At 31.5% G+C, this 24,830-nt stretch overlaps 1 protein-coding gene and 1 long non-coding RNA gene across 2 annotated transcripts; one reads left to right on the top strand and one right to left on the bottom strand.

Moving 5' to 3' along the window:
* Window positions 1–12: 12 nt before the first annotated feature.
* On the bottom strand, window positions 13–1,040 carry LOC114405441. Its single transcript, XR_003665225.1, has 3 exons — window positions 861–1,040; window positions 517–633; window positions 13–446 (listed from the first exon to the last, which is right to left on the bottom strand). It is a non-coding gene; the product is annotated as an uncharacterized LOC114405441 (long non-coding RNA).
* A 4,818-nt stretch (window positions 1,041–5,858) lies between these two features.
* Window positions 5,859–11,808, top strand: LOC114405431. Its single transcript, XM_028367969.1, has 4 exons — window positions 5,859–6,519; window positions 6,978–7,225; window positions 9,213–9,383; window positions 10,970–11,808. Exons 1-2 carry the CDS (start codon window positions 6,118–6,120, stop codon window positions 7,047–7,049), a joined length of 474 nt encoding a protein of 157 aa, XP_028223770.1. The 5' UTR covers window positions 5,859–6,117; the 3' UTR covers window positions 7,050–7,225; window positions 9,213–9,383; window positions 10,970–11,808.
* The last annotated feature ends 13,022 nt before the right edge of the window (window positions 11,809–24,830 follow it).

Here is a 24,830-nt window from a genome sequence, read left to right as displayed (position 1 = left end):
AGCAGAATAGGATTACATACAAAACATCTTAGAAAATATGCTTTCTATTACAAATTTAGAATGCAGTCTTGACTACGACTCATACATGGCTTTTAAAAATGAAACACTATACCTAGCATAAGAACAATTCATCATGTTCCAGTAACCAAACCAAAAAGCAGGAAATCAGCAATTAATGACCGCATTGTTCAGAAAGCTTTGAGTGATATTTAATATTTTACATCCTTGAACACAATACCTAGTAGCTGACACACTCACAAGCCAAGTCATTAACTTTCATCATGAAAAGAAAAAAAAACTTTTTTTCTCCTTCACAAATCAAGCATAACATCCATGCTAAGAATATGACAAAAAGTGACATCTCAATAGACAAGTGTCAAAACTACCCATTCATAATAATTGCTAAGGAAATCAGCTACAGTAGATTTATGCCTTGTCATTAGCTCCTGCAACAATAAAGACATATATAACTTTCAACTTTTCCAAAAAATGGGTATGGTACCGAAAAAAATATACCTTAAAAGTTGCTGTGGCATCTACAGCTATGTCAAAATTTGGAAGCTGAATGTAGTCAAAAAACTTCTTCGTAGTGAGTCCAGAACATATTTGATATAAAGCCATGACCAAAATGACCTAAAACCATGTTGGTCCAGAACAATGTTCAGTCAATAGCATACTAGAATCAACCCGAGGGAAAGCATAATTTCACAAAGAACACAACAATATACAGAAGTCACATTCACATAGAAAGATATCAACACGCAATATGACCATAAAAAGTAGCATTGAAGAACAATTGACTAGAATCCACAGAAATTAGAAAATGAAATTTAGAGTTGGTCCAAAATGTTGGTGCTTACCCAAATACCAAGACATCCATAAGATCCAAATTAGTATCCAAGTAATCAGAGGCGATGAGCTTGGACTGAACCTGCTGCCTCTGTAAATTTGCAACAATCTAAGTGGCATATTTTCTTGCCTGCAAAAATTTCATCGCAGCATCAACACAAAACAAACAGGAGCCACGCAATTAAAAAAAACAAAAAAAAATGTTATGCCTATGTTAATGAATTGCCTCCATGTTGAGTTTGCGATGCGAACTAGCCATGGTTCCTTTCTCCGAACCATGCGTCACGGACACCGCCATGGTTACGGTAAGAGTCCCACCACTACCAAAACCTACAAACGCGATTAACAACACTAGGAAGAACAAAAAAAAAGACAACAATTAAAGAAGTTATTAGCAATCATTCGCATAACATTAATTAATGCACCTATTGCTGTACAAAGAAAATGAAACAAACACCTATTGTAGGTGAACGACACGCACCTGTCAAAATGGCAAGGAGTGAGAGGGAGAAGATGGTTATGGTTACGAACACGATGATTCGCCGAATCGAATGCGGTTCCATGAAACTAACAAGATGGCTCGTCGTTTGGAAGTTGGAGGTTGGAACTATCTAACTAGTCACGACATGGAAGAGGTGAAGGAGAGAAAAAAGAGAAGAGTCTTTTTAGTTTTGAGAAATCCTTATTTGGCGCAAGATCGGAGAGGGTGCTGCGGGGTGAAGAGATTGGAGAGGGTGCTGTGGGGTGAAGACATCGGAGAGGGTGCTGTGGGGGTGGACGGCGAAGGAGCGGCGGCGAGGGAAGGGAGCGAGGTTGGAGGTGGCGGGGCTGAGAAAATTTGAATGTCTATGAGAATGAGAGTGAGAGTATGAGAGCGTGAGAGTGAGTGGAGGCCAGCAGACTAGGGTTCAATGCGAAAGGAGAAGGTGGAAGGACGCCTTTTGGTTTTTTTTTTTTTTTCTGAATTACGACGGTTTTTTATTAAAACCCGTAGTAATTTTAATTACATATAACATTCTAAGGCGGTTTTGAATAACCGTCTTAGAATGTGTGTCGTAAAATGTTTCCACTCTTACAATAATTACAAAAATGCCACCGCACCACTTTCTAAGCCGGTTCCAGTACAACCGTCGTAGAATTGATGTCGTAAAAAGCTATTTTTGTAGTAGTGACTCCAAGTCGTTATAAAGCTTAAATCTAGACATATAAAAGCTTTTTCTCAGAAGCTCGAGTCGTTGTTACGTAGCTTTTTCCCTATAAGCAGAAAGAACTCAGGCATTTCGAGTTTGACATGCATGTGACGTTTGTTGGTTTATAATTGTGAACCCTGGACAGCTCATTGCTTCAGCCTTCAAGAGCAAATCTTATCCATTACAAAATTATCTATGTTGTCCGATGAAATTTTTTTTTTAATATTTATTTCTTAGATTGGATCAACCTGCTATAATACTGTGAAAATATTATACTACTATAGGTACCTTATCCAAAAAACAGGTTCACCACTTGTGGGTAAACCTTGTGAATACTCGTTCATTTTGTGTAAGAGCTGAAAATTTGTTCCTCCTCTACCAAGCCGTTAATATCTTCAAAGGAAATGATTTTTCACTCAATCTATGAGACCAAAGTTTTAAAAATTGCGATTTTAACAGCAACTACAAAGTTTTAATTTTTGAAGTCTCTGCAACCATAACACAATCGTATTTGCTAACAGCAACTACAAAGTTTTAATTTTTCAAGTCTCTGCAACCATAACACAATCGTAATTGCGGTTACATTTATTTGCAATATCAAATATCACAGGTTTTTTTTTTATAAATATACCTCCTCTTTCTTATTTTTTTTTCTCATTTTACACTACTTTGTAATTTAGTTTTCTATATACTTGGACTTTCTTTCTCCTTTTTATTTTTTTAATTTAAAATATTATAAAATATAAATTTTATAATTTTATTTTTTAATTATTTTAAAGAAAATGATATTATTAAATATAATTATTTTTCTTTTATTATTTAATTTATTTAGCATATTTTTTAAGTGAATATTTTTATTTGAAATCTGAATTTTTTAATATAATTATTTTTAATATAATATATTACTAACTATAATTAATTTGTTTATATCATTAAATTTAATTAAAAATGAGAAGACTTTTTGTTTAACAACTTATTTATATATAGAAATAAAATATTTAAACAATTACATGACTAAGGAAAGAAAAAACTTAAGATAAATATATGTTAGGACTTTTTGTTACGATCATGTTGCCGACAAATTTCACATATTTTTTTTACTTTTTCATTAATTTTCTTCTTCATCCATCTTAGTAGGAATGCGAGTTGAAACAATATGACTATTTGTCATCCTCTTTCTTATTAGAAGACTCCATTGATCTCATATGTTCTTGCCACATTGATTCGGGTGATAACAAAAGATAACGGCTAATTAAATATTTTTAAAGACATTTTTACTATATTTATTTTTTCTTTAAAAAAATTAAAAAACAAAATTATAAAATTTAATTTAATAAATAAGTAATTTTAAAATCAATTAAAAAAATTATATAATATAATATTTATATTTTATAATATTTTAAATTAAAAAAACATAAAGGAGAGAAGATATATTTATCGGAAAAAACCAAATATCACAACAAAACTACAACCACAACTTGCACGAGACATTTGATTTCTACAAATTAAACAGACCAATTGTCTAAGTCCATGTTCAAGCAATCATCTTGGTCGGATTGATATGTTCTCTTCAAGCAACAAGTGCTCAAAATTTTGAACTAGGCAAGTGAAATTGTAACCATTAGTAGGTCTTACAGGTACCAAGTTTGTTTTTTAAAACTGTAGCATGCATGGCATAGAATAGGATGCAGTACAATACAACATCTCAATAGTCATAATCTGAAAAATCGAGCTCTGACACATTGCAGTAAATGTTGAAGAACACCAGTTCTTTTACCCTGACATGCAATTGCTCAATCTATCTCGTTCTCAGAGCTTGCACCCGTGTTTCTTTACAAATTACACAACGAGGCAATGGAGAATAATAATCTAATTACTTGCTCAAATGACAATAAGACACAGAATGAAGCAACAAAACACAAGGATTGAAATTCTGTTCAATGATTTGTTTTGCTTGCATCTCTTTGCCTTCTCAACCTGTGGCTATTATTATTACTTCCCCCCAGGTGATAAGAATTTGGGTAGGTGTATAAACTCTCCGAGTTGCCAAAGACACTGGTATAAAACATCTCTTCAAACATCCCAACCACAAGGTGGGGGAACCCTGGTGCCACCATTTGTGATCATGATGACGACGACGAGGACAACGATGATTCATCCTCATCTTGGTATAAATGCTGATTCTGATAAGGGTTGCCATATGGAAGTTGTTGACCACTTTGAGATGATGTTCACTACTAAGAAAACTGCATTTTATGTAAGTGAAATAAGCATTCCAAAGACGGTGGACGCCCGCCATTGTATGGCACGGATCCTTCAACGACGGTCGTTACATGACCGTTTTATAAAGACGCCCCTAATCAAGTCAAGTCGTTCCAAAGAATAAAAAACTACTTTCTACATTGGTTGTTTAATAACCGATCTAGAATGTAATATTTTCTACATCCTTATGTCAGCATGACTAGAAATAGAAAGTAGTTATTTCTAAAATAATTTTTATATATAAATTTAATATTATAAATTGATAATAAAAATAATTATTTATATTTATTAAGATTATATAAAATGCTGCTTAGTTAGATTAATAATATAATATTAAATTAACTAAAATCTATGTATAAGTTGAAAATTTAAAATTTATTATTGTCAAGTAATTATGATAAGGTCAAAATTTTAAAATTCTATAATAATATTAAATTATATAATAAGCTGAAAATTATGTATATAATATTAAAAATATAAAAATTGTGTATAAGCCGAAAGTTATGTATATAATATTAAATCATATAATATAAGAATTATATAATAATAAATATTAAATTATGTATATAATAAAACCATAATATAACCTGAAAATTTAAAAATTATTTGACTTTTAATTTTTTACTAATTATCAAAAGTACATATAATTAAGCATCATATAAATAAATTAATATTATGTAAATAAGTACATATGAAGCAAGCAGAACTCACACTAGGAAAACAAGTGAAGATGTCGAACAATGATGAGGCCACCAACTCTATTATGTAGACCAGCTTCAGGGAATAAATCACCTTTTGTCTATATCCTGCAAGAAAATAAATCTCCTTAGGATTCAAGATACTTTTTTGACCAAGTATTAGTCCTTCAAAACAGATGGACATATCAATAGTTTTGCATGAAAAGCATGCTCAGACCAATATTTGGCACATTGTCATGATTGATGGATAAAGTAAATAATTATGTCTAAGTTGCCAAACCCAAATGCAAATTTAAGCACACAGGATTTACCATCTCAAGATTCATTGTACAACAAGGAAAATTATATCTATTGAGAAGCAAAATTGGTTAGAGTGTGTTTGTTTTAGCCAAATCCTACTTTCCAATGCTCATTGAACTCAATCTTCCTCTCAACTTGGATTGGCGTCCAACAGGAAGGAGTGTTGATTTGTGCAATTCATGCTATAAAATGCAGCCAATTTTGTTACTAGAGTCTTATCTTACTTGTGAACATTCGAGTTTTTATTGAAGATAGATTCCTGAAAGCCATGAGTGCTGATGCCACTACTAAAAAATCGTTTTTTTACGACGCACTTTCTAAGGCGGTTCTCTAGAACCGTCTTAGAATGTACTTCGGTGGCATTTTTGTAATAAATGTCAATATAACTACAACGGTCAATCACACCCGTCTTTGTAGAAAGGGCACAATGGCATTTTCGTAATTTGAAGACTTTATTTTAAGACGGGTGTCATTAGAAAACCGTCCTTGTTAGTTTAGAAATAAAATAAAATAAAAAATTATACGCGTGAACCCTAAGCAAGCTGGTGACAACCTCGAAGCTGAGATCTTCTCTTCTCTGTGAGTTTATCTGACCTCGCTTCACTTCTCAGAGTATACGAGCCTCAGGTAATCCTCTATGATTCTGAAGCCATACCTCTTTCCAATTGAATCTCTCACACTGCAGGACAATTTCAAATCTCGACCTACTTTTTTCCTCTTCGCGAAATCTCGACCTACTTTTTTCCTCAACGCAATTGAAGCGGGTTTCAACCTCAAACTACACCAATCCCCTCGACGACGACGATTGGGGCGACTTCATGAACCATTCCAAACAGATCAACGAAAAACCCTTCGACTCGTTCGGGGTTCCCACGGATCCCAAGGGAGCTATTTTGCTTTCGATCTTCGGCGAGGAAGAGGGAAAAGAAGAGGAGAAACCCGCTTCTGGCAATGTTTTCTCCAACGGCGATGGTGGTGCAGTGAAAAGGGGATCCAGTTCGAACGGGTCTGTTGGAATCAGTGATTTGATTTCCAGTTTGTATAATCAGCAGCACCCTCAGGTGGATTCTCATAACAACAAATCGGTTTCGGTATCCAATGTTGCTGCTCCCAATCTGACGTACTCGAACGAAAGCAAATTGAATTCAGATGAGGATGAAGATGGAAGGGAATTCAAGTCTACGGAGTGGGAAACTGGAACCAAGAGCCAGGATGTTAAGGTAATAGAGCGAGAATGCTGGAAATGATAATCATGCTTGATTTTACTTTCCTGAGTTTTGGAATTGTCGGTGGATCTTTTTCTGTAGCTTGTTCAATGGAAATGAGGTTTACCAAGGGTGTGTACTATATGAATTATGTGATTTTTTTAATAGCTTCCACGTGAGAAGCAAGAGCTAGTTGATTTAATTATATTGAAATGACAACAAAAATGGGTAGGAAAATAATGCCAGTGGGTATCATTATGTATGCTTAAATTTTGTGCTGATGTAGTAACTTTGTGTCTTGAAGTCATTTTTGGCAATGTCTGTGAGGAGGATCTATGATTTGAAATTGAAGTACATTAAGGGGTTATTCACTTGGGCGAGAGATTGATTTCACCACATAAGCACGTACTTGTCTGTGAAATTACTTTTGTAATGAATTTCGTTTGCCTGATGATATGTATTCTATTTTAAAGGCTGAAACACCAAAGCATGATAATGGTGCTCTTGATGTTGGTATTGTGTTGGATTCATCCAATGAGATTTAGACAAAGCTGGCAGATGGCACGTGGAGTTTGAATTCAGTCCACATTCTGCATCGCAAGATCATATTAACCCACAACCAAGTCCAGAAAGTGAATCAAATGACATTGGAACTGGGTTTGCCATGTTCAGTCAAAATTTTGGAGAGTTTAGTTCAGGGTCAGGGCCAAATCAAAATTTGGTGAGTTGTTTTTACATAATTTCCTCATTTTGTGTTACATTGTTCATTCAGATTATTAAGGAATGTCCATTAACACAATTTGATTGTGGATTTGTGGATTTTGTCTCACCATATTTTCACCAATTCCATATTCATTCACTGCACCTTGGGGCTAAAATCCATAGCCACAACTTCCCTTATGCTAATCTGTTTCAATGTGTTTCTGACAAATTTGAAGGAAGGAAAGGTACATGGATGTTTTTTTTTATTCACTCTCAATTTCTTTTGTATGCATCTACAATATATAATGATTTTTTTTTGTTTTTGTTTTTCTTCAATTAAAATTAGAATCTCAACTAATTTATATTTTGATTAATGTAAGTACACGAATGACTAGTGAAACTTTAATTCTGATTTAAGAACTTTATATAAGTTTTCTAAATAGTGGCTTATTAATTATTCATTTGTTAACGTTTATAATTTCTAAATAGTGGCTTATATAAGTTTTCTAAATAGTGGCTTCATGAAGCATTACCAGTATTGAGAATTTCATTTACATTAAATGAATTTGGTAGTCAACTTATTTTACCAGTATTAGAATTTTCATATCAGTAAATTGTTTAAAAGATAGAGTTTGTGATAGTGATTTTGGAAGTCAACTTTTTTATAGTAATCTTTTTAAGGATTTTTTTTAGTAATCAGACATAGTATAATTAGTTCAAAATGTAAATAAGGTTATGCTATGAATGAATCAAGATTACTTTTTTATTCTTGATATAATGATGACATCAAAGTTTAGATCTAGCCTTTTATGCTAACTACTCGTATCTTTAATTATTATTTCACTAATGAAACCAAATCTTAATAAAAGTATAGATTTTTAAATGAAATTGAAACATAATAGTTTAAAATTTCCAAGTTACTTGTTTAATTATTCAAAGAATAAATTTTTTCTATGTCAATGAGGAGGGCATAGGCCCAATTTAATTTAGTATTATTATGTTTAGCATGAGTTGCACGAGGATTCAAAACTATTTTCTTTTGAATAATAGTATTAATATAGTTTAAGTATTATTTAAGATTCTTTTATTTTGTTTAATAACTATTTTCTTATAAAATTCTCATAATTTTAAAAAAATACTATTATCATTTAATTCTTTGGATTTGATTTAAAATTCCCATCCAAAATTCCAATAGAATTCAAACTTGCAGTTCTAGGCTTAGGTTTTGTCTTGGATCATTTCAATGCCACATTTGCATTCCATGGGCCTGCTGCTTTTATGTCATGACTTTGTCAACATAACTTATAATTGCTTATTGTACAATTTCATAGACAAATCCATTTTTTTAACTATATAGATTTTAGTTTTAGAATCATGCAATAAAAAAATTAACCTAAATTTTGGGTGGGCGATGAGCTTGCTGGTTTCTGTGCAATGAATTTGTCTCTATCACGGGTTTTCTTTAGCAATTTAGCCCCCAGTGATATATGTACGTTTGGATATGTGCATATCCGATGTCTACCTAGTATATATATCCAGTTAATTACCTATATAATTATGATTAATTTTATTCTAAAAATTATTATTTTCATCGGTCTTATAATTTTTATTAAATTATCACACAATCAATTATTATTTTCACCTGTCTTATAATTTTTATTCATAGTGATAAATTGTTTTCTGCTTTATATCTTGAAATCTAGCATTCTATTGCTTCATAAAAGTCATAACATGAGAACTACCTAAATTGTTTTCTGTCCGTGTGTGAGCACACGTGTAGTGTGAAATCTAGCATTCTATTAAGTTCATTTCAATCTTTTTGCAATGATATACCATTATTTATTTGCATTTTTTATTTTTTGCATATCATGTTATGTTCCAGTAGAGTTGAATCATTAGCAGGTTCCTATTCAATTCAAATAATATAAAAAAAATTATTATGTGGAACCATTTTTTTTTCAATGCTCTTGCTCTCTAAACTCTGTTTCATTTGTTCATTGTGGTAGAAACTAGAAATGGATGACGGTGGCTACTACTCAACAACAACCTATTTGAGCAGTTCAATCGAGCAAGTGATGAGGCCCAAATCACCATTGCCTGGCCTTGTTGATTTTCATGGGAAGTGGAAGCAAATGGTTAAGATTCAGGTTTTGGAGAGAGAGATTGGTTTGCTTCAGGTACATCTAAGAACACTTTTTAAGTTTAGTTTTCATTGCTTATAAAAAAAATATAAAAAAAGCTATAGTTTTTATTGCTTTGTGTAAGTTGGTTTGATAGCCTATATGATTGTTTGTTCCCTATTGGTTTGATTTATTTTTATAGTTTGATTTTAAATTTTAAAAAACTACAAAATTATCATTTCTTTAAGATTATTTGATACAACACGTACTAATAGTCTAATATGAAATAATGAAAAATAATTAGCATATCATTTCTTTATAGTAGCTTCACTTTCAATTGCCACTTAACTGCTATTGGTTTGAACCCACCATACTTTTTATTCCTTTAACTAAGTCTGTTTTAACATGAATTAGCATATCAAAGCTTCAAAAAGATGACTGCACTCATCCATTTTTTCATGCCTTTGCTACGAGACTTCTTACATGAACATGTATTTTTTAGTATCTTTTTAAATATAGTTTGTTGTACTTGTGGAGGTCCTTGAAAAATTAAGAAAAAGATTGGTGGTAACTGGTAAGAAACAGACTATAATACTTACTATGTGGATTGCTTTTATTCAAGTAAAAAAAACCTCATTCTACATCGATTGGCTTATGACTGATGTAAAACTCATTCCAATTCTACATTGGTTCAATGATAACCGATGTAGAAACCCTCCTATTTCTCCTCATTCTACATCGGTTGACTGATAACCGATGTAGAAACAGTATCCATTTTACATCGATTTCACCTCAAAACTGATGTAGAAAACTGACATTCTACATCGGGTTCACCTTTACAACCGATGTAGAAAACTCACATTCTACATCAGGTCCTTAAACCGATGTTGTTTATTCAACGACATGGGTCTACAACCACGCGTCAAAACCGATATAGAAAAATCATAAGAATCGATGTAAAAGACCTTTTTTTTAGTAGTGTGCCATTACTTTCTTCTTGTGAGTGCAAGCACTCCATGTGTCCAACAACCATGATTTGAAGCCCTCAGCTGCATAACAAAAAATTTCTACTATTAAGCACTAAAAAGTTGACAGACATATGAAGTTTCCAGCAATTAGGTGGCCATACTCCACTCCTAGTAGAAGAAAAGGAACTACCTGAAACAACAAAAAACCAACCACTGTACAAATTCATTCATAGTATATAAATGGTTAAAATAATTAATTAAAAAAAATTCCATCGTGAGACATTGGCGGTTATCAAACAAGGATTCACCAAATTCATGAACATGAAGGCTAGGCAGTGATTAGAATCATCATCATCAGCAGTGATTAGAAACAAAATATGAAAACCACTCCTAAAAGATCATCCAAGATATGATAAGATGCTATCAATACATTCTCTTTCTTCTTTTAATATTTTTAGTCTAAAAATAATTAATGTTAAAATATTTTAAATTGAATCTTATAAAAAATAATAAGTATCATTTTAAATTCGAATCTTATACATAGGAATATAGGAACAAAGGGAGTTTCAATCATTATATTTATGTTTTTTTTCTTCTCTTTTCTCTCTCAAGATGTTACATGTCTACCTATTATTTTCCATAATTTTCTAACAAACTTGTCTTTGCACAAAGCAGAAAAACTGCCCCTACGTGATCACCATAGAAACCACATGCACATGGGGAGCTGAAACCTCGAACATTGTGAGCTTAAGGTTTGGGGACACAAACTAAAATGTCATATTGGTGAGGCACCTAAACTCCAAGCACCTAAGGAAAGTTGATCCATTGGAACCAGAGGTTCTCGATGACATGCCAAGAAAACCATTCCAAGCATGCATGGTGGACCAATTTGAGGTCACAACACCATGTGTAAACTCCCCAATTTGTTACTTGTACCTCAAGCTAATTGGAAACGATGATTGGAGACCAGGTTTTGCACAAATTCAGGTGCTTGAAGGCTCACATCTTAACTCCGATTACTTCTATTTTAGAAGATAGATTCCAGAAAGCCATGAGTGTTGATGCCATCACTTTCTTCTTGTGAGTGCAAGCACTCCATGTGTCCAACAACCATGATTTGAAGCCCTCAGCTGCATAACAAAAAATTTCTACTATTAAGCACTAAAAAGTGGACAGACATATGAAGTTTCCAGCAATTAAATGGGTTGTCTAGCTTAAATGGGTTGCTCGTGTTATGTCTAATTTATTTGCAGGAACTGGACTCAAAGGCCAGAGATTTTAACGCACACTGTCCATGTTTAATTGCCATGGAAATTAAATTCTCACAACTGTATATTACTTTTTTTTAAAGAGCTCTACATTACTATTTTTGTAAAAGATATGTATACTATAGATTTGCCACAACTAACAAAGCAAGTATTATTATTTAAATTTCATATACAAACCATATTAATACATAAAATAAGAGTTTGGTGACAATGAGAAAATAATTTACCTGGCAAGGGTTTGGCTGCATCCGTTTCTGTTCTAAAGCAAGTCTTGTCCCTCCAATCACAACTTCTACACCAATGGTAGGATTATACTTCAGCAGTTTATTGGCCTCTGCAGCCACCTGAATGTTTTGTGTTGTCTAAATCTTTGTCTTTTCAGAGTGCTTTAATTTTTCAACTCTTAAGAATCGGGGTGCTTTGTGACTAGACCAATAATCAATTTACAGGAAAGTTAGCTATAAATTTAATAAGAGAAATTGAAATTCAATAAGTTGATGATGATGCCTCTATAGGATGATGATGCCTTTCCATCACGGTCACTATGAGCTATGCCCTTGCCAGGGCCATAGAGGAACCATAGTGGTGTGGCATATGTCATCCTTGCAAACAGGGCACTGGGGGTGCTCACTGGTGCAAGAGAAGCACTTTGGACATGGAATCACTTGTAGATGCAGGGCCAGCAGTATAGGTGGCCACAAAGGGTGACCACTGGTTCATATGCAAAATCTAAGCAGATGTTGCAATCAAAACGCCCATCAAGGTTTTCTGTCACTGTCATGTGGCTGGTTTTCCATTCTTGCGAAAGGTAGTGTGCTCTAAGGCCATGAATTAATGAACCCTTCTTGGAATTTTGGTTACTTAGCACTGACCTGAGTACTCGAGAGATCAATGGATCACCAAAACAATTTACTACACAGAATCAAAAGAAATGTCAAGGGTCATTAAGTTCATATAGTGTTTGTTTTTTTGTTTTTGTTGGGTCATATAGTGTGCTTGTTTGGAAACGCAGTAAACCAAGATAAAATTATGGTAGTTTTAAAGCTATTTTTAGTATGATGAAAAATTATGATAGGACATGATGATTTTTTTGGATCTCACTACCAATTTAAACGCAAACATAAACTATTCAATATATTTCCTTTTTAATTTCTTTTTCGTCACATTATTTATTATTTTCCCTCACTCCCTTCATTTCCATAGATGTAAGTTTATCACTCTCTAAGTTCATAGCTGCACTCAACATAAAAGAAAGAAGAAAAAATTATAATTATCTACTCACTTCTACCTTCATTATCTTTCCATTTCTCTCTTTCTTTTCTATCACAATACTTGTTAAAATTCTCCCCCCTTTTTTTTTTGAGTCCTCCCCAAATTCCCAATCCAGTTCAATATAGGTGGACGCTAATTAGCACTCAAGAAACAAAGAACTGGACATTAAATTAAATAATAAATAAATTCCAATTACATATTAATCAATACGATTGAAAAGTGAATAATTAAATAAGATATTAATCTTATAAAAAAGGAGAAATTATTTTTAAAAAAAGATCTTAAAATTAGTGACACAAGAAATATTAAGTATCAATCAATCCTAAAATCTAATGCAATTAATTATCCATAAAACCAGATCCAAAATGAGTTGTTTCCACCTCAATATCCATGATAAAGTATAAAACTGCAAAATAAAATCCAACAATACAAAAGCATAATAGCACAGTTATATATCTGGCTTAAATTCTGTGAGGACTGAAAAATACTAAATTTGTATTTTCTATGTTTCTCTACAAATTAAATGCAACTGAATTAAGTATTTAATTTGACATGTTTTTGTAGTGTTGCGATTAAGTGATCTATTAATCGTTGTCTATTATATATTTTAAAAATATAAGTTAGAGTTTCGCATTATTTTCAATTAACATATATAAACTTATTTAATATTAATATTTTTATTTTATTAATATGCTAGATTATGAATACAAATATGTTATATTTTAATTATATTAAACCATAAAGGCCAAATCCAATTATTAATTATAGAAGAAATTAGTCTGATGAAAACTTGGGGAGTAATGATATACCATGTATATACTTCAATAGTTTTTTACTGTGTTGAATTAGCATTACATTATTGACCTTCATCATCCAAGTTGCACTTTTTTGTTGTTAAAAAACAAAATGCACGTCTCCCTCTACACTTGGGGCTTTGTGGCCTCTTCTAGCCTTTGGTTTACAGCTTTTTAAGCAAATCCATACTTTTATCTAATCTTTATAGAACATTGATTAATTAACTAAATTATTATAGGATTTTTTTAAAAATATTCATAGATAAACCTAATCTAATATAAATGACAACAATTGACAATACTAAAGTTAAAAAATTAAAAACTTAAAAAATCTTAACAAATTAAATTAAGTTTATTAACTTTTAATTAATGTTACAAATTTAATAACTAATATTAAATGCGTTCTTAGTACATATACAAACATGGCAAGTCATCATAACTTTGATTGAGCAACTGATTGGTGATTCGAGGTTAGCTGTAAAATTAGTTAATGGTGGTATACTGTTGTGACGCATTGCTTCAGATCAACAAACTTTGATCAATGTCAAGGGGGTTGGTCTTTGTTTTCTTTTATTCGTGCATATGGAGAAGAAAATTAAATAGGGTAGTTGGAATTGGCTGACTAATTGCTCTTGTTCTATGCCCTATTATACTATTATGGATCCATATATATGATGTCTCTTCTATATTGTTGAACTTTCTTTGGCATGTTAGTTTTAGTTTGGAGATTCCTTTCTTGTATGATTTTGACTTTTGAGGCATACCTCCTCTAGATCTAGTTCCCAAGAAGAAAAATGGACAGGGAGATGGTCCATTCAAAGGTTTAAATTCAATATCATCAGTTAATTAATTGTAAGAACATATTTTGCTAAGGCTTTTTTATTCTGAATGTTTTGCTAAGGCTTATGACATATTACAACCTTCAAAATAAGTGAAACCTATTTGTAAACTAATGAATTTAAGTTCTATTAAATAAACTGAAAAGCATATAAGAACATTTTCAATATGGGATTTCTTGAAGTGTTTTTTAAGTGAATAAATTGTTTTTTATAAAAAAAAAATCAGTAGAACATATCTATTTGATAAGGAGAATTTCTTAAAAATAAGATTTGTATCTTCTCCAAAAAGCTGTTTCTTAAAATTTCTTCTCCATTTTAATTAATTATTTTATTTCAACCATAATTAAGTGAAAATAAAAAAATATAAAAGTATGAATTTTTTGAAGTTTCGTAGAATTTCTTATTATTGGAACAAATTGTGTATGAATTGTTTTACAATGACATGATATTGTGAAAACCACAAAAAATACTATGCGAACTACAAAAAGTAACTTAAGAAATCTCATTAGAAATGCTTTAATATCAAAAAATTTAGTAAAAATATTAATATAATAATAATCTATTTAAATAGATTGATGTGATGTTTTTAACTAAATATTTTTTGGAAATTTGACTTGACTTCTTTAATAAAATCAAACAATTAGAATTTTTTTAAAAAATATATGAATACATGATTTTGATGACACCAAAGAAGAATTAAATAAGGTTGCTTCAAAGGATAAACATTGCTTCAAGATTAATACAAGGTTGTTTCAACAAACAAAGTCTTGCTTCAAGAATAACTCAAGATCAAGTCTTGCCTCAAAACAAAGTATTTCCAAGACATCCAAGACTCTGGTAATCGATTACCAGAAGATAATTTTGAAAAATAATTGTTAAAAAAGGTTTTGAAATTGAATTTTAAACCTGTAATCGATTACCAGATGTTTGTAATTGATTACCAGCAACGGAACTCTTGAAATTCAAATTCAAAAGTCATGACCATTCAAAATATAACTGTGTAATCGATTACCAGAAACCTGTAATCGATTACCAGTGAAAAATTTCAGAAAAAGTTTTTTAAAAAGACGCATCTCTTCAAACCATTTTGAAAAGGCATGAAGGGCCTATATATGTGTGTCTGACTTCAAAAAGTAATAGAGATATTCCAATAGAACTTCATTATCAAATGCTCTCTCAACAACTTTGGACAAACACTTGCAAATCTATTGAGAGTTCATCTAGGAACTTCAAATTGTACTATCCACTCTAAAGGAGAGAAATCTTTCTGTTCTTCTTAGAAAGTCAATTGTAATCAAGAGACTGCTTGTCTCTTGAATTGTGAGTTTCCTAAACACAAGGGAAAGAGATTCCTTGGATGTTCAGAAGTTGTAGAAATGATTTTTACAAAGATAGTGAAAAATCTCAAGTGGGTTGCTTGAGGACTGGACGTAGGCACGAGAAGTGGTTGAACCAGTATAAATCGAGTTTGCATTTCTCTCTTTTCTTATCTCATTTATGTTATTGCAATCAATTTTGTCTTGCTTGTTTAAAGAACATTATTAAATTGATTGTTGTTTCTTCTTCTGCATTCTGAGCCTATCATTTATAAGGAGGTTAAAAGTTTGTTAGTGGGAGAATTTTGAAACTCAATTCACCCCCCCCCCCCCCCTCTTAAGTTATTAAGCTCACTTGTTTAACATTTTTTATAAGTCTCCAAAAATGAAGGATATCAAACGCATTTCACATAAAACAAAAGAGGTGTTAGTATAGTTTATTGTTTTAAATATATTGTTAATGTTTGAGGGAGTGTAACTCAGTTGATTGAGGAGCCTCTGTGAGTTATTATAAATCTCTAAAAGATCATATTTATAATTTTTGGGACTTAGGCAAAAAAAATTAAAAATACTTAATCAAATATTTACCATCATTTTTATATTAATTATTTTGCTTTGTCATGTTGATTAATAATTAATTAATACATTAAAAATAGTTCACAATTTAGTTTTAATGGCATTATGGTAAAACTATTTATTTATGTGAATTTTACTTTATGAATTGAAAAGAATAGTTAGTATTTATAATTAATACTATCATTATCATTGAAAGATGAGTACAAAAAATATATCCTCTAACACAATTTCTCTTAACATATATTTTATTGTTGATTGAAATTCATTGAAAATAAAAGAGAATCATTTAATAAGATGTGAGATACCTAATTTTTTGTAATTTCTAATAAATTTTAATCTATAAGAAAAAGTTGTTTAAAAGAGAGTGTTTAGAAATATGTTTTTAGTATTTCTCACCATTGAAAATATAATAGGTAAAATTAGATTAAATTAAATGAAATATTCATGAGTGACAAGTCATAAGTTAAAGAAACAAAGGGAAACAAATGAGAAAGAGTAGACAATTATAAAAAAAAACAAAAAAAAAACTAGTGTACCTCATTACCTGCAGGTTCCTCGTTATACCAAGGTACGAGGGAGAAATATTGTATGCAACATTATCCTTACATATGCAAAAAGAGTGTTTTTAGATTCGAACCCAAAGACACAACTTTTACCACTGTGCCGAGTTCACACTCAAAGAGTGGACAGTTATAAGAAGAAGAAAAAGAATTAACAAAAAACTTCAAAGATTCTTTAGCTAGAATTTTAAATTATCCAATCTCATATTTCCTCACTATTCTCAACCACAGTTTGTTTAATTACCTATATATCATTGAAATTTTAAAATATTGTTATACTAACAATTAAAAAAATTAAGTCTATGACAAGTGAACAATGGCTAAGGTACATATCTAATGGGACCTTGTTATTAAGTAATCAACACCTTATTTTTAAGAGGGCTTTACACACTCTCCTAAGTGGTGGTACTACAAACACAATCATAAATTCTTCCCTATTTATTTTTTTTATTTTTATGGATAAAAAAATATCATTAAAGAATAAATGAAGAATATATAAGAAAATGAATTAAAATAGAATGAAAAATGTTTTGACTTTTTGCTTTTTGAAGGGATATGATATTAGAATAAGGGAGATTGAGGCTTTCACAAATCACAATAGCTGACAAAGTTTATTGCATGGAAAATATTTATGGAATGTGAGAATTGTAAAAATTCTTAAGGGGTTTCCTAGACTATCAATTATAGAAAACCAACAGGATCTTAAAACCTATGATTCTCACAAATAATCAATAAACAATGATGTGTACCTTTCTCCATAGGAAGACTTTTATCTTTCTCCATAGGAACTTCTGTCTGGTGTACTTTGATTTCCTTGGAAAATGAGAGAAATAAGATTTCACTTCCTTTGGTTTCTTTTCTGCCTCTCTCCGTTCGTGATGGCTATGGGTGAGAGAGAACACTTTTCTGGTGAGGAAGGGGACCTTATATCACGTTAGTGGGTATTAAACCCCTTTTATAACCACTACTCCCATCAAGTAGCAGTTAATTTTAGAAACTTCTCCTATTAAACCCAATTACAATTTAGCCATTAATCGTTAATTATTTACTTATTAGTCCCTTCATAAGTCACATGCCTCTCACATGAGACATTAATTCTTACATTCTCCCACTTGGCTCATGTGACATTAATAAACATTATGGACTAAATAAATAAATAGATTAACTAACATAATGCGCATTAAAAATGACTAAATTGTTCTGTACATTGGGTACATCATAATTTCATGATTAAGAATATGAACCAATTCGAGTCATGGCGGTTGTACATCATCTAATCGATATAGTCCCTTCCATATACTACAAATTAGTCTTCTCCTTAATATGACCATTAGTTAGGAGTACATAATTGGTCCAACATAATGTCTTCATTCAAGACAAAACCTGTTAACATTACTCTAACACAAACATGCATGCAAACATAGAGAACAGGTAATAAAAAACATATCATAATTGAGCTCAGAGTGTCACTAAAAATACATAAGATAAATTACACTTAATGATCATCAATAACAATAATGCCCATACTTTCAACATGTTCTATAATGTCTTGGGCGATAATCCCTTATTCAAAGGGTCAACTATCATAAGGTTTGTGCTAATATGTTCTATTGACACTAAGTGGTTAGGTCTATGCAAAAGGAGCACCTCAACAACTTCACTCAATTCAATGATGGGGTATTTAGAGGTGGTGATGCCAAAACCAAAGCCTAGGGCATGACTGCTAACAATGGATCTGATTCTAGAAACTAATTTTAAGATAAATGTTGAAGCTTCCCCATATGCATTACATAACTGTTGAAGTTGTGTAATCATAATTAAGACAGAAAAAGTAGGTTTTATTGTCTATCTCTAAATAATTTGTAGCAATAGGTTGATACTTCAAAGTTGCCCTGAATTTGGAAGATCAATTAAACATGTACCTATTTTTGTATTGATACTCTCATTATACCTAAATATAAGAAGAAAAGCATAAACTCAAATATAAGTAAACTTAACTATTTTCATCCTATTTATTGATACTATTGATCACAAAAATACTCTTCAATTAAAATTGATTATAATTTCATTGACTCACTTTTTTTTCTTAATATCAAGTTCTAATTATTGAAGAGCACTTTAGAAAAAAATATTATATTTTGAATGTTATTGGAAGAATTCATTGATATTAATCAACTTTTTTAATCTGATGTAAGTTAGTTAATTTACTTAGATTCAGAATAGTAGGTTGCTTTACATATAGGATGACACAATTGAAGGTTAAAATCATATTTATTTTGCCAATCTACGAAAGAGATCTACCTAACATTTTTTATAAATTCAAAATCTTTTTTCTCCTTTGGTGGGAGAGTTTAATTAAATCTAATGGCATTGCTTTAATCTCTTTAATTATAAAATCATATGTCAAGGGGATGAATAATTCATGCTTCATTAGTTCAAAGTAGCATGAAAAATAATATCTAGACGTGCGGATTAATGACAACAATTATTTTTATCTTTATTTGTTGTTTCATTAAAACATTATCAATTTATCAAATTGATCAGTATGAAGAGATTTTATTATATAATTAGAGTATATCTAGATAAAAAAATTTCATAAACACTTATAGCAAAAAATAAATATGAAAAAAAATAAATATGTATTTTCATAAGCTAAAATTAACCTATGTATGAGTTAAAAATTATCTTTTGGAAAAGCTAATATATATGAGAGTTTTCATATAGTATTTTATGCATATATTTGTAACGTCTCTAATTATCGATTTTTTGGTGGTTCTCACACTACAACACTTCATAGTAAATGCATCTTGTTAGTATAGGTAGTACCAATTAATTCTTTTAAGTCATCCTCAACTGCACAGTCTCATACTTGTATAACCTTTAGATCTCTCGCATTCTGGTGTGATTCGATTCGGGTGTTACAATTTTAATTTTAACTTATATGCGCAAGCTTATTTAATTTTTCTTTCTAGTTTTCTCCTTTTATAACTACCTATGAAGATGTTTATTCAAAAAAACTCTATTATGTATTGTGCACGGATTATTCATGAATGAAAAAGAATTCAAATGTTATTTATTTTACTTTAAATTAATTAAAAAAATAGAATAAAAGAATAAAAATATCAAGACACTAAAAAAATATCTTAAATAAGTTTGGGAGAAGAAAGGTTATCATAAATTTAAGAGAAGATATATGTGACACCAACTTAATGTGATCACTTATAATAGACCTCAAAGATTAAGAGAATAATTCTATAGAAACATCTCATCGTATTGAATTAATAAAAAAAATATTTTTAGCATAATATATGGATCAGTATGTTCTTAGCATAATTCATGCAACATTTGGTGATGAAGTGTTTGAGAAAGTGTGAATGCAACAAAGGCAAAGGAATCTTGAGTGATTATTCAAAAGTCCCATGAAGGAGAATGGATCCATTCATGCATAGTTGATCACAAGAGTCTTTGAAACTACCAATTAAATGAGGAGAGATGGTGAGAATTTGGAGATGTTCATGTTGTGGAAAAAATTATCAATTTGTACATTCAATTCAAGATTTGACCTTAATGTTGTAGCCATTGAACAATTTAAAGATTTGGAGGTCATGACCATCGATGAACTACAAGGATATTTGCAAGTTTATGAGAAAAGATTGAAGAAGAAGAAGAAGGAATCGCCAATTTGAACTTCTCAAGCAAAGGTCCCCTTGAAAGACAAAAGGCAAGAATTCACCAGCTCACAAGGAAGAAGAAAAGGTTAAAGGCAAGACTATAGAAGAGGTGAAAATTATGGTGGCAGTGGTCATTGAAAAGACACATGTCACTTCATTAATGAAAGTGAAACCAACAATCACAAAACTTGAAATAAAGGAAGTTGTGATTACAAGAAAGGAGGAGGGAGAAGGTATGGCAAATCTAATAATCAATGTTTGACAAATATAGTCATTAAGTCTAAGAAAGTTGGAGTGCTAATTGCAATGACAAATTTAATAAGTAGAATGATTTCAATCATATAAGTATGTTAACTCATTGGCAAGTGCACCAAATTTTCTCAAGTAGTAAAGTACTCAAAAGTTCAAGTGTCAAATCCACATGGACTTTGTTTGTACTTAGATTGATGCAAACCCAGTTTACAAGGAAGAGATAAGAAATTTAAATGTAAAATTTTAAAAAAGTAAGAGATAAGAAGGATAAGAAAATTAAAATAGAAGATTAGGAGATAAGATAGAAATTTAAAGAGATAAAAGAAAAAAAAGAATATAAAATATATAAGAAATTTTAAAATAAAAGATAAGATACGTAGAAGATAAAGATGATGATAAAAAGATAAATTCAGAATTTAAATATGTTGGGATCTAGCATGTCAAAACTACTCATGGTATCCTAGTTTCCACCTACATATAATATGACACTCTATCTTTGATTTTCCGCACTAAGAGCCTAATCTATCTATTCTTCTCTCTCAAATTTCTTTGCAAAGATAAAAATGATAAATTACATTAAGATTAGAGATGCATGAAATAGGCTAAACGAATATCAATCTATTTCTAGCAATGATTTCATTTAGATACAATTTCCCAATTCTTTATAAAATAATTATTTTTTAATGCATTATCCCCTGAACACTATATGGATGGTCAAACCATAATAAACAATTAGGCACAGAAAAGAGTAATAGAAACAGGATTGCGTTAAATAGATAATAAGAAAGAGTTGGTCTGTCGGACTCTCAACAATGGGGTTTTAACCTTTTATTGTCATGAGAGGTTTTACACTTTAGGGGTTGATGTGGATAGAAGAAGAGGGATGGATAGAGGAAGAGAAGGGGATAATGGACATAGATATAGGGTTTCTCTTATTTGAAATACTCAGGCTTTTGATGTATTCATTAGAGAACTCTAAGTCTCAATGTCTCGGTCTGTAAATGTGTAGGGATTGGTGACTTTCTCATTTGCTTCTTACTCATTTTATAGGCCTAAGGTAGCTTAATTTCCACAAGACCTCGCGCTTAGCGCGGGCTTTCGCGCTAAGCGCGCCTTTGGGATTCTTCATGAGTCTTCTTCGCAGTAAGCCTAAGTTGGCCACTAAGCGAGGAGACTGTGACACCCTCTACCCCTCACATATATATTAATAAAGGAATAAAAATTCAAATATTAATTAAAAGTATTTTTAAAACATTTTTAAATACAAGCTTTTCAAATGGGTAAAAGGCTCACATTCACTTTCTTCTACATCATATTCAAACTTGTCCAAATAAATAATAAAGTCATCTCGACTCAAAGAAAGTCATATAAGTCTCATACAATTAATATAGAACCTATATCCTAATGTCACATCCTATCAGAGCGTGGTGTTCCCGTGTCCTCTAGCATGATGTTCTTCATAGTCATCCACCTATTCATCTGCTCCCCCGAACACAAGTTCAAGATCATCACAGGATCCAAACACAACAACACACAGGGAGTGAGTTATCACATTCCTAGCTAATAGAGAAACAAGACAATTAAATATACATATTATATAAATGAGATACCACTTGCTTAAACATAGTTCACATAACTTCACCACTTCGTCATTCAAAATTCACTTTTCAATTATCAATCACATTACACAAAAATCCCACACTTCGATCAAGATATAATAACACATCAATTAGCAAGCATATGCAATAGTTATGCTAAGACTCAATTCTATATGCAATGTGGTACCATGTCAGTGAAAAACCACCCTGGGGCGCTTAGGAGTACATAACAAGACACACCACACAATGGGTTTGTCAGGTCACTCTCACTAAGTAAGATCATAGAGAGACCAGTCAGGGTCACGATGTTTTGCGAGAATGCTCCAACCATATGAGATCAGCATAGGCTTAAAGGAGCACTCAAACCCGGTGACCCCCAAGGCCTACACTCCGAAGAGTCCGTCAGGGCCTCTCCCTCCTGATTCAGGTCCAACCCCTAAAATAATAATTTTTTTTACATGCAGACACTGCTCATGAATTATACAATACCCACGACCTTACACTCGTGTTTTAAACACGTTCAACACAATTGCGCTACGATTTAACACTGGTTCCTAAATAGGAAACCTACATTTTCTCTTTAACACTGCGCATCAACGCTTTTCTCAAGATAACGCTGGTCGGGTATTGTACAATTCATAGCTTACAACACAATTAATTTCACATCAAGTGTTAACTACACACTTATCCACAACTAGAACTCATTCACAATTTCACTTCTCATAGTGTGACAATCCACCATCACATGTTTACACGTATCTCACAAATTAACACATGTTCAACTTTACACTTATACTCAATCTCAATAACAATATTATAATCTCAAAGCAACATATTCTTCTACAATTCATCACATACTCACAATTTGAATCATCATTTCATATCCTCAATATAACAATTTATATAAAACACTATCACAACATTAGGACTAAAATCCCTTAATTAATATTACACAATTATATCAAAATCATAGGTCGAAATATACAAATATCAAGAGCACAATTTATCAAGCAATTTTCATTAGAACATCAATATTTTATTTATAATCATAAAGGAAAAATTGCAATTTAATAAACATCTCAAAATAAAACCTCAATTTAATCCTCTAAGGATCCCTACACATGTTTTCACTAATCCCCAACTGTGAATAACTCATCCCTTACCTCTAAGCGGGCTCACGTGTCTTCAGCCAGCGATAGCAACATCTCTAGCGGTTCCCGGAAATTCTTTCAATTATTCATCCGACTGCTCCAATAGAATTCCCAAACGTCAGAGAGACGGAGAAGAGATTGAAACCTCCACTTGTACTGTCTTCATACGATTCCTTTTTCTCCCTCCACGAATATTTTCTCGCAAATCCCAACGGTGGAAGCATGCGGAATTGAATTTCGAACAACATATCCAAATTTCACAATAATCCAACGGTTAACGAAACCGGGATCGTAGTTTTACCAAGACAGCTCTGGGTTTCTGCGGGAAAGAAAAAGACTACAATGCGAAGGGTTTTTCTCTCAGTTCAGACATGATATTGAAATTCCCAACGGTGAGAATGCTCGGAATTGTGTTGCGAACATGATACTCAAATTTCACGACGATCCAACGGTGAACGGGTTCGAGATCGTCGTTTTTCTGAGACTGGTTTGGTGGGCTGCGGGAAAAAGAAAGGGTTTTGAGAGGAAAAGGGGAAAAACGAAAATGAGGCCAAAAAGGAGACAGCTGACTTAACATAACTATTTATACCTAGGGTACTCAGCCTATTATTTGCTCTATATTTATTTATTTATTTATTTATTACTAAAAAACTTTTTAAATTTATTTACGAAAAATTGGATGTTACAGAGACACACTGGGTCTGTTTTGCAGGCTAAGCGGGTTGTCCCAATCTTCAAGTTTTTGTATCAATTTTTCTCCAAAGCATTTGAAATTTTATTCTTTTAACTTCTGATAATAAAAAACTACAAAGATATTAATTTCTTTATTATTTCATTAAAAATAACGATAAAGTAAAGAAATTGTAGTCATTTTTAGTCAAAATTGACTATCAAATTAACTAAAATTTTGCAGTTATCAAAGTGTCATTAAAGAGTTATTTTAACCATATCAATGACAATACAAAGTTATTCATGAATCTTGATGAAAAAAAGGGAAATTTTTGTTATTAGTTAACAAAGAAGAATAAACTAATTTGAAGCAAAAAGAAGAAATTATATTTTGAGCAAATTATAGCAACACTTCCTGAACTTTTATCAAATTTCATATAATTCAACATTTTTTGCCCTTTAAGTTTGAAAATATAACACTAACACCACATTATATATATGCTTGAAAAGATTACACTAACACTCCCCACCCCCACCCCCCCTACCCCACACCCTATCAAATCTTAAACT

This window comes from Glycine soja, chromosome 1, assembly GCF_004193775.1.
Source record: "Glycine soja cultivar W05 chromosome 1, ASM419377v2, whole genome shotgun sequence".
NCBI classification, from domain to species: Eukaryota; Viridiplantae; Streptophyta; class Magnoliopsida; order Fabales; family Fabaceae; genus Glycine; species Glycine soja.
Note: the sequence above shows the minus strand (reverse complement) of the source record. Positions and strands in the feature narration are given on the sequence as shown.

Excerpts from the sequence above, each read along its gene's own strand:
- LOC114405431 (XM_028367969.1), top strand. The coding sequence starts at position 6,118 with ATGAACCATTCCAAACAGATCAACGAAAAACCCTTCGACTCGTTCGGG. Across the intron at positions 6,520-6,977 it reads CCAAGAGCCAGGATGTTAAG|GCTGAAACACCAAAGCATGA; the intron begins GTAATAGAGCGA and ends TCTATTTTAAAG.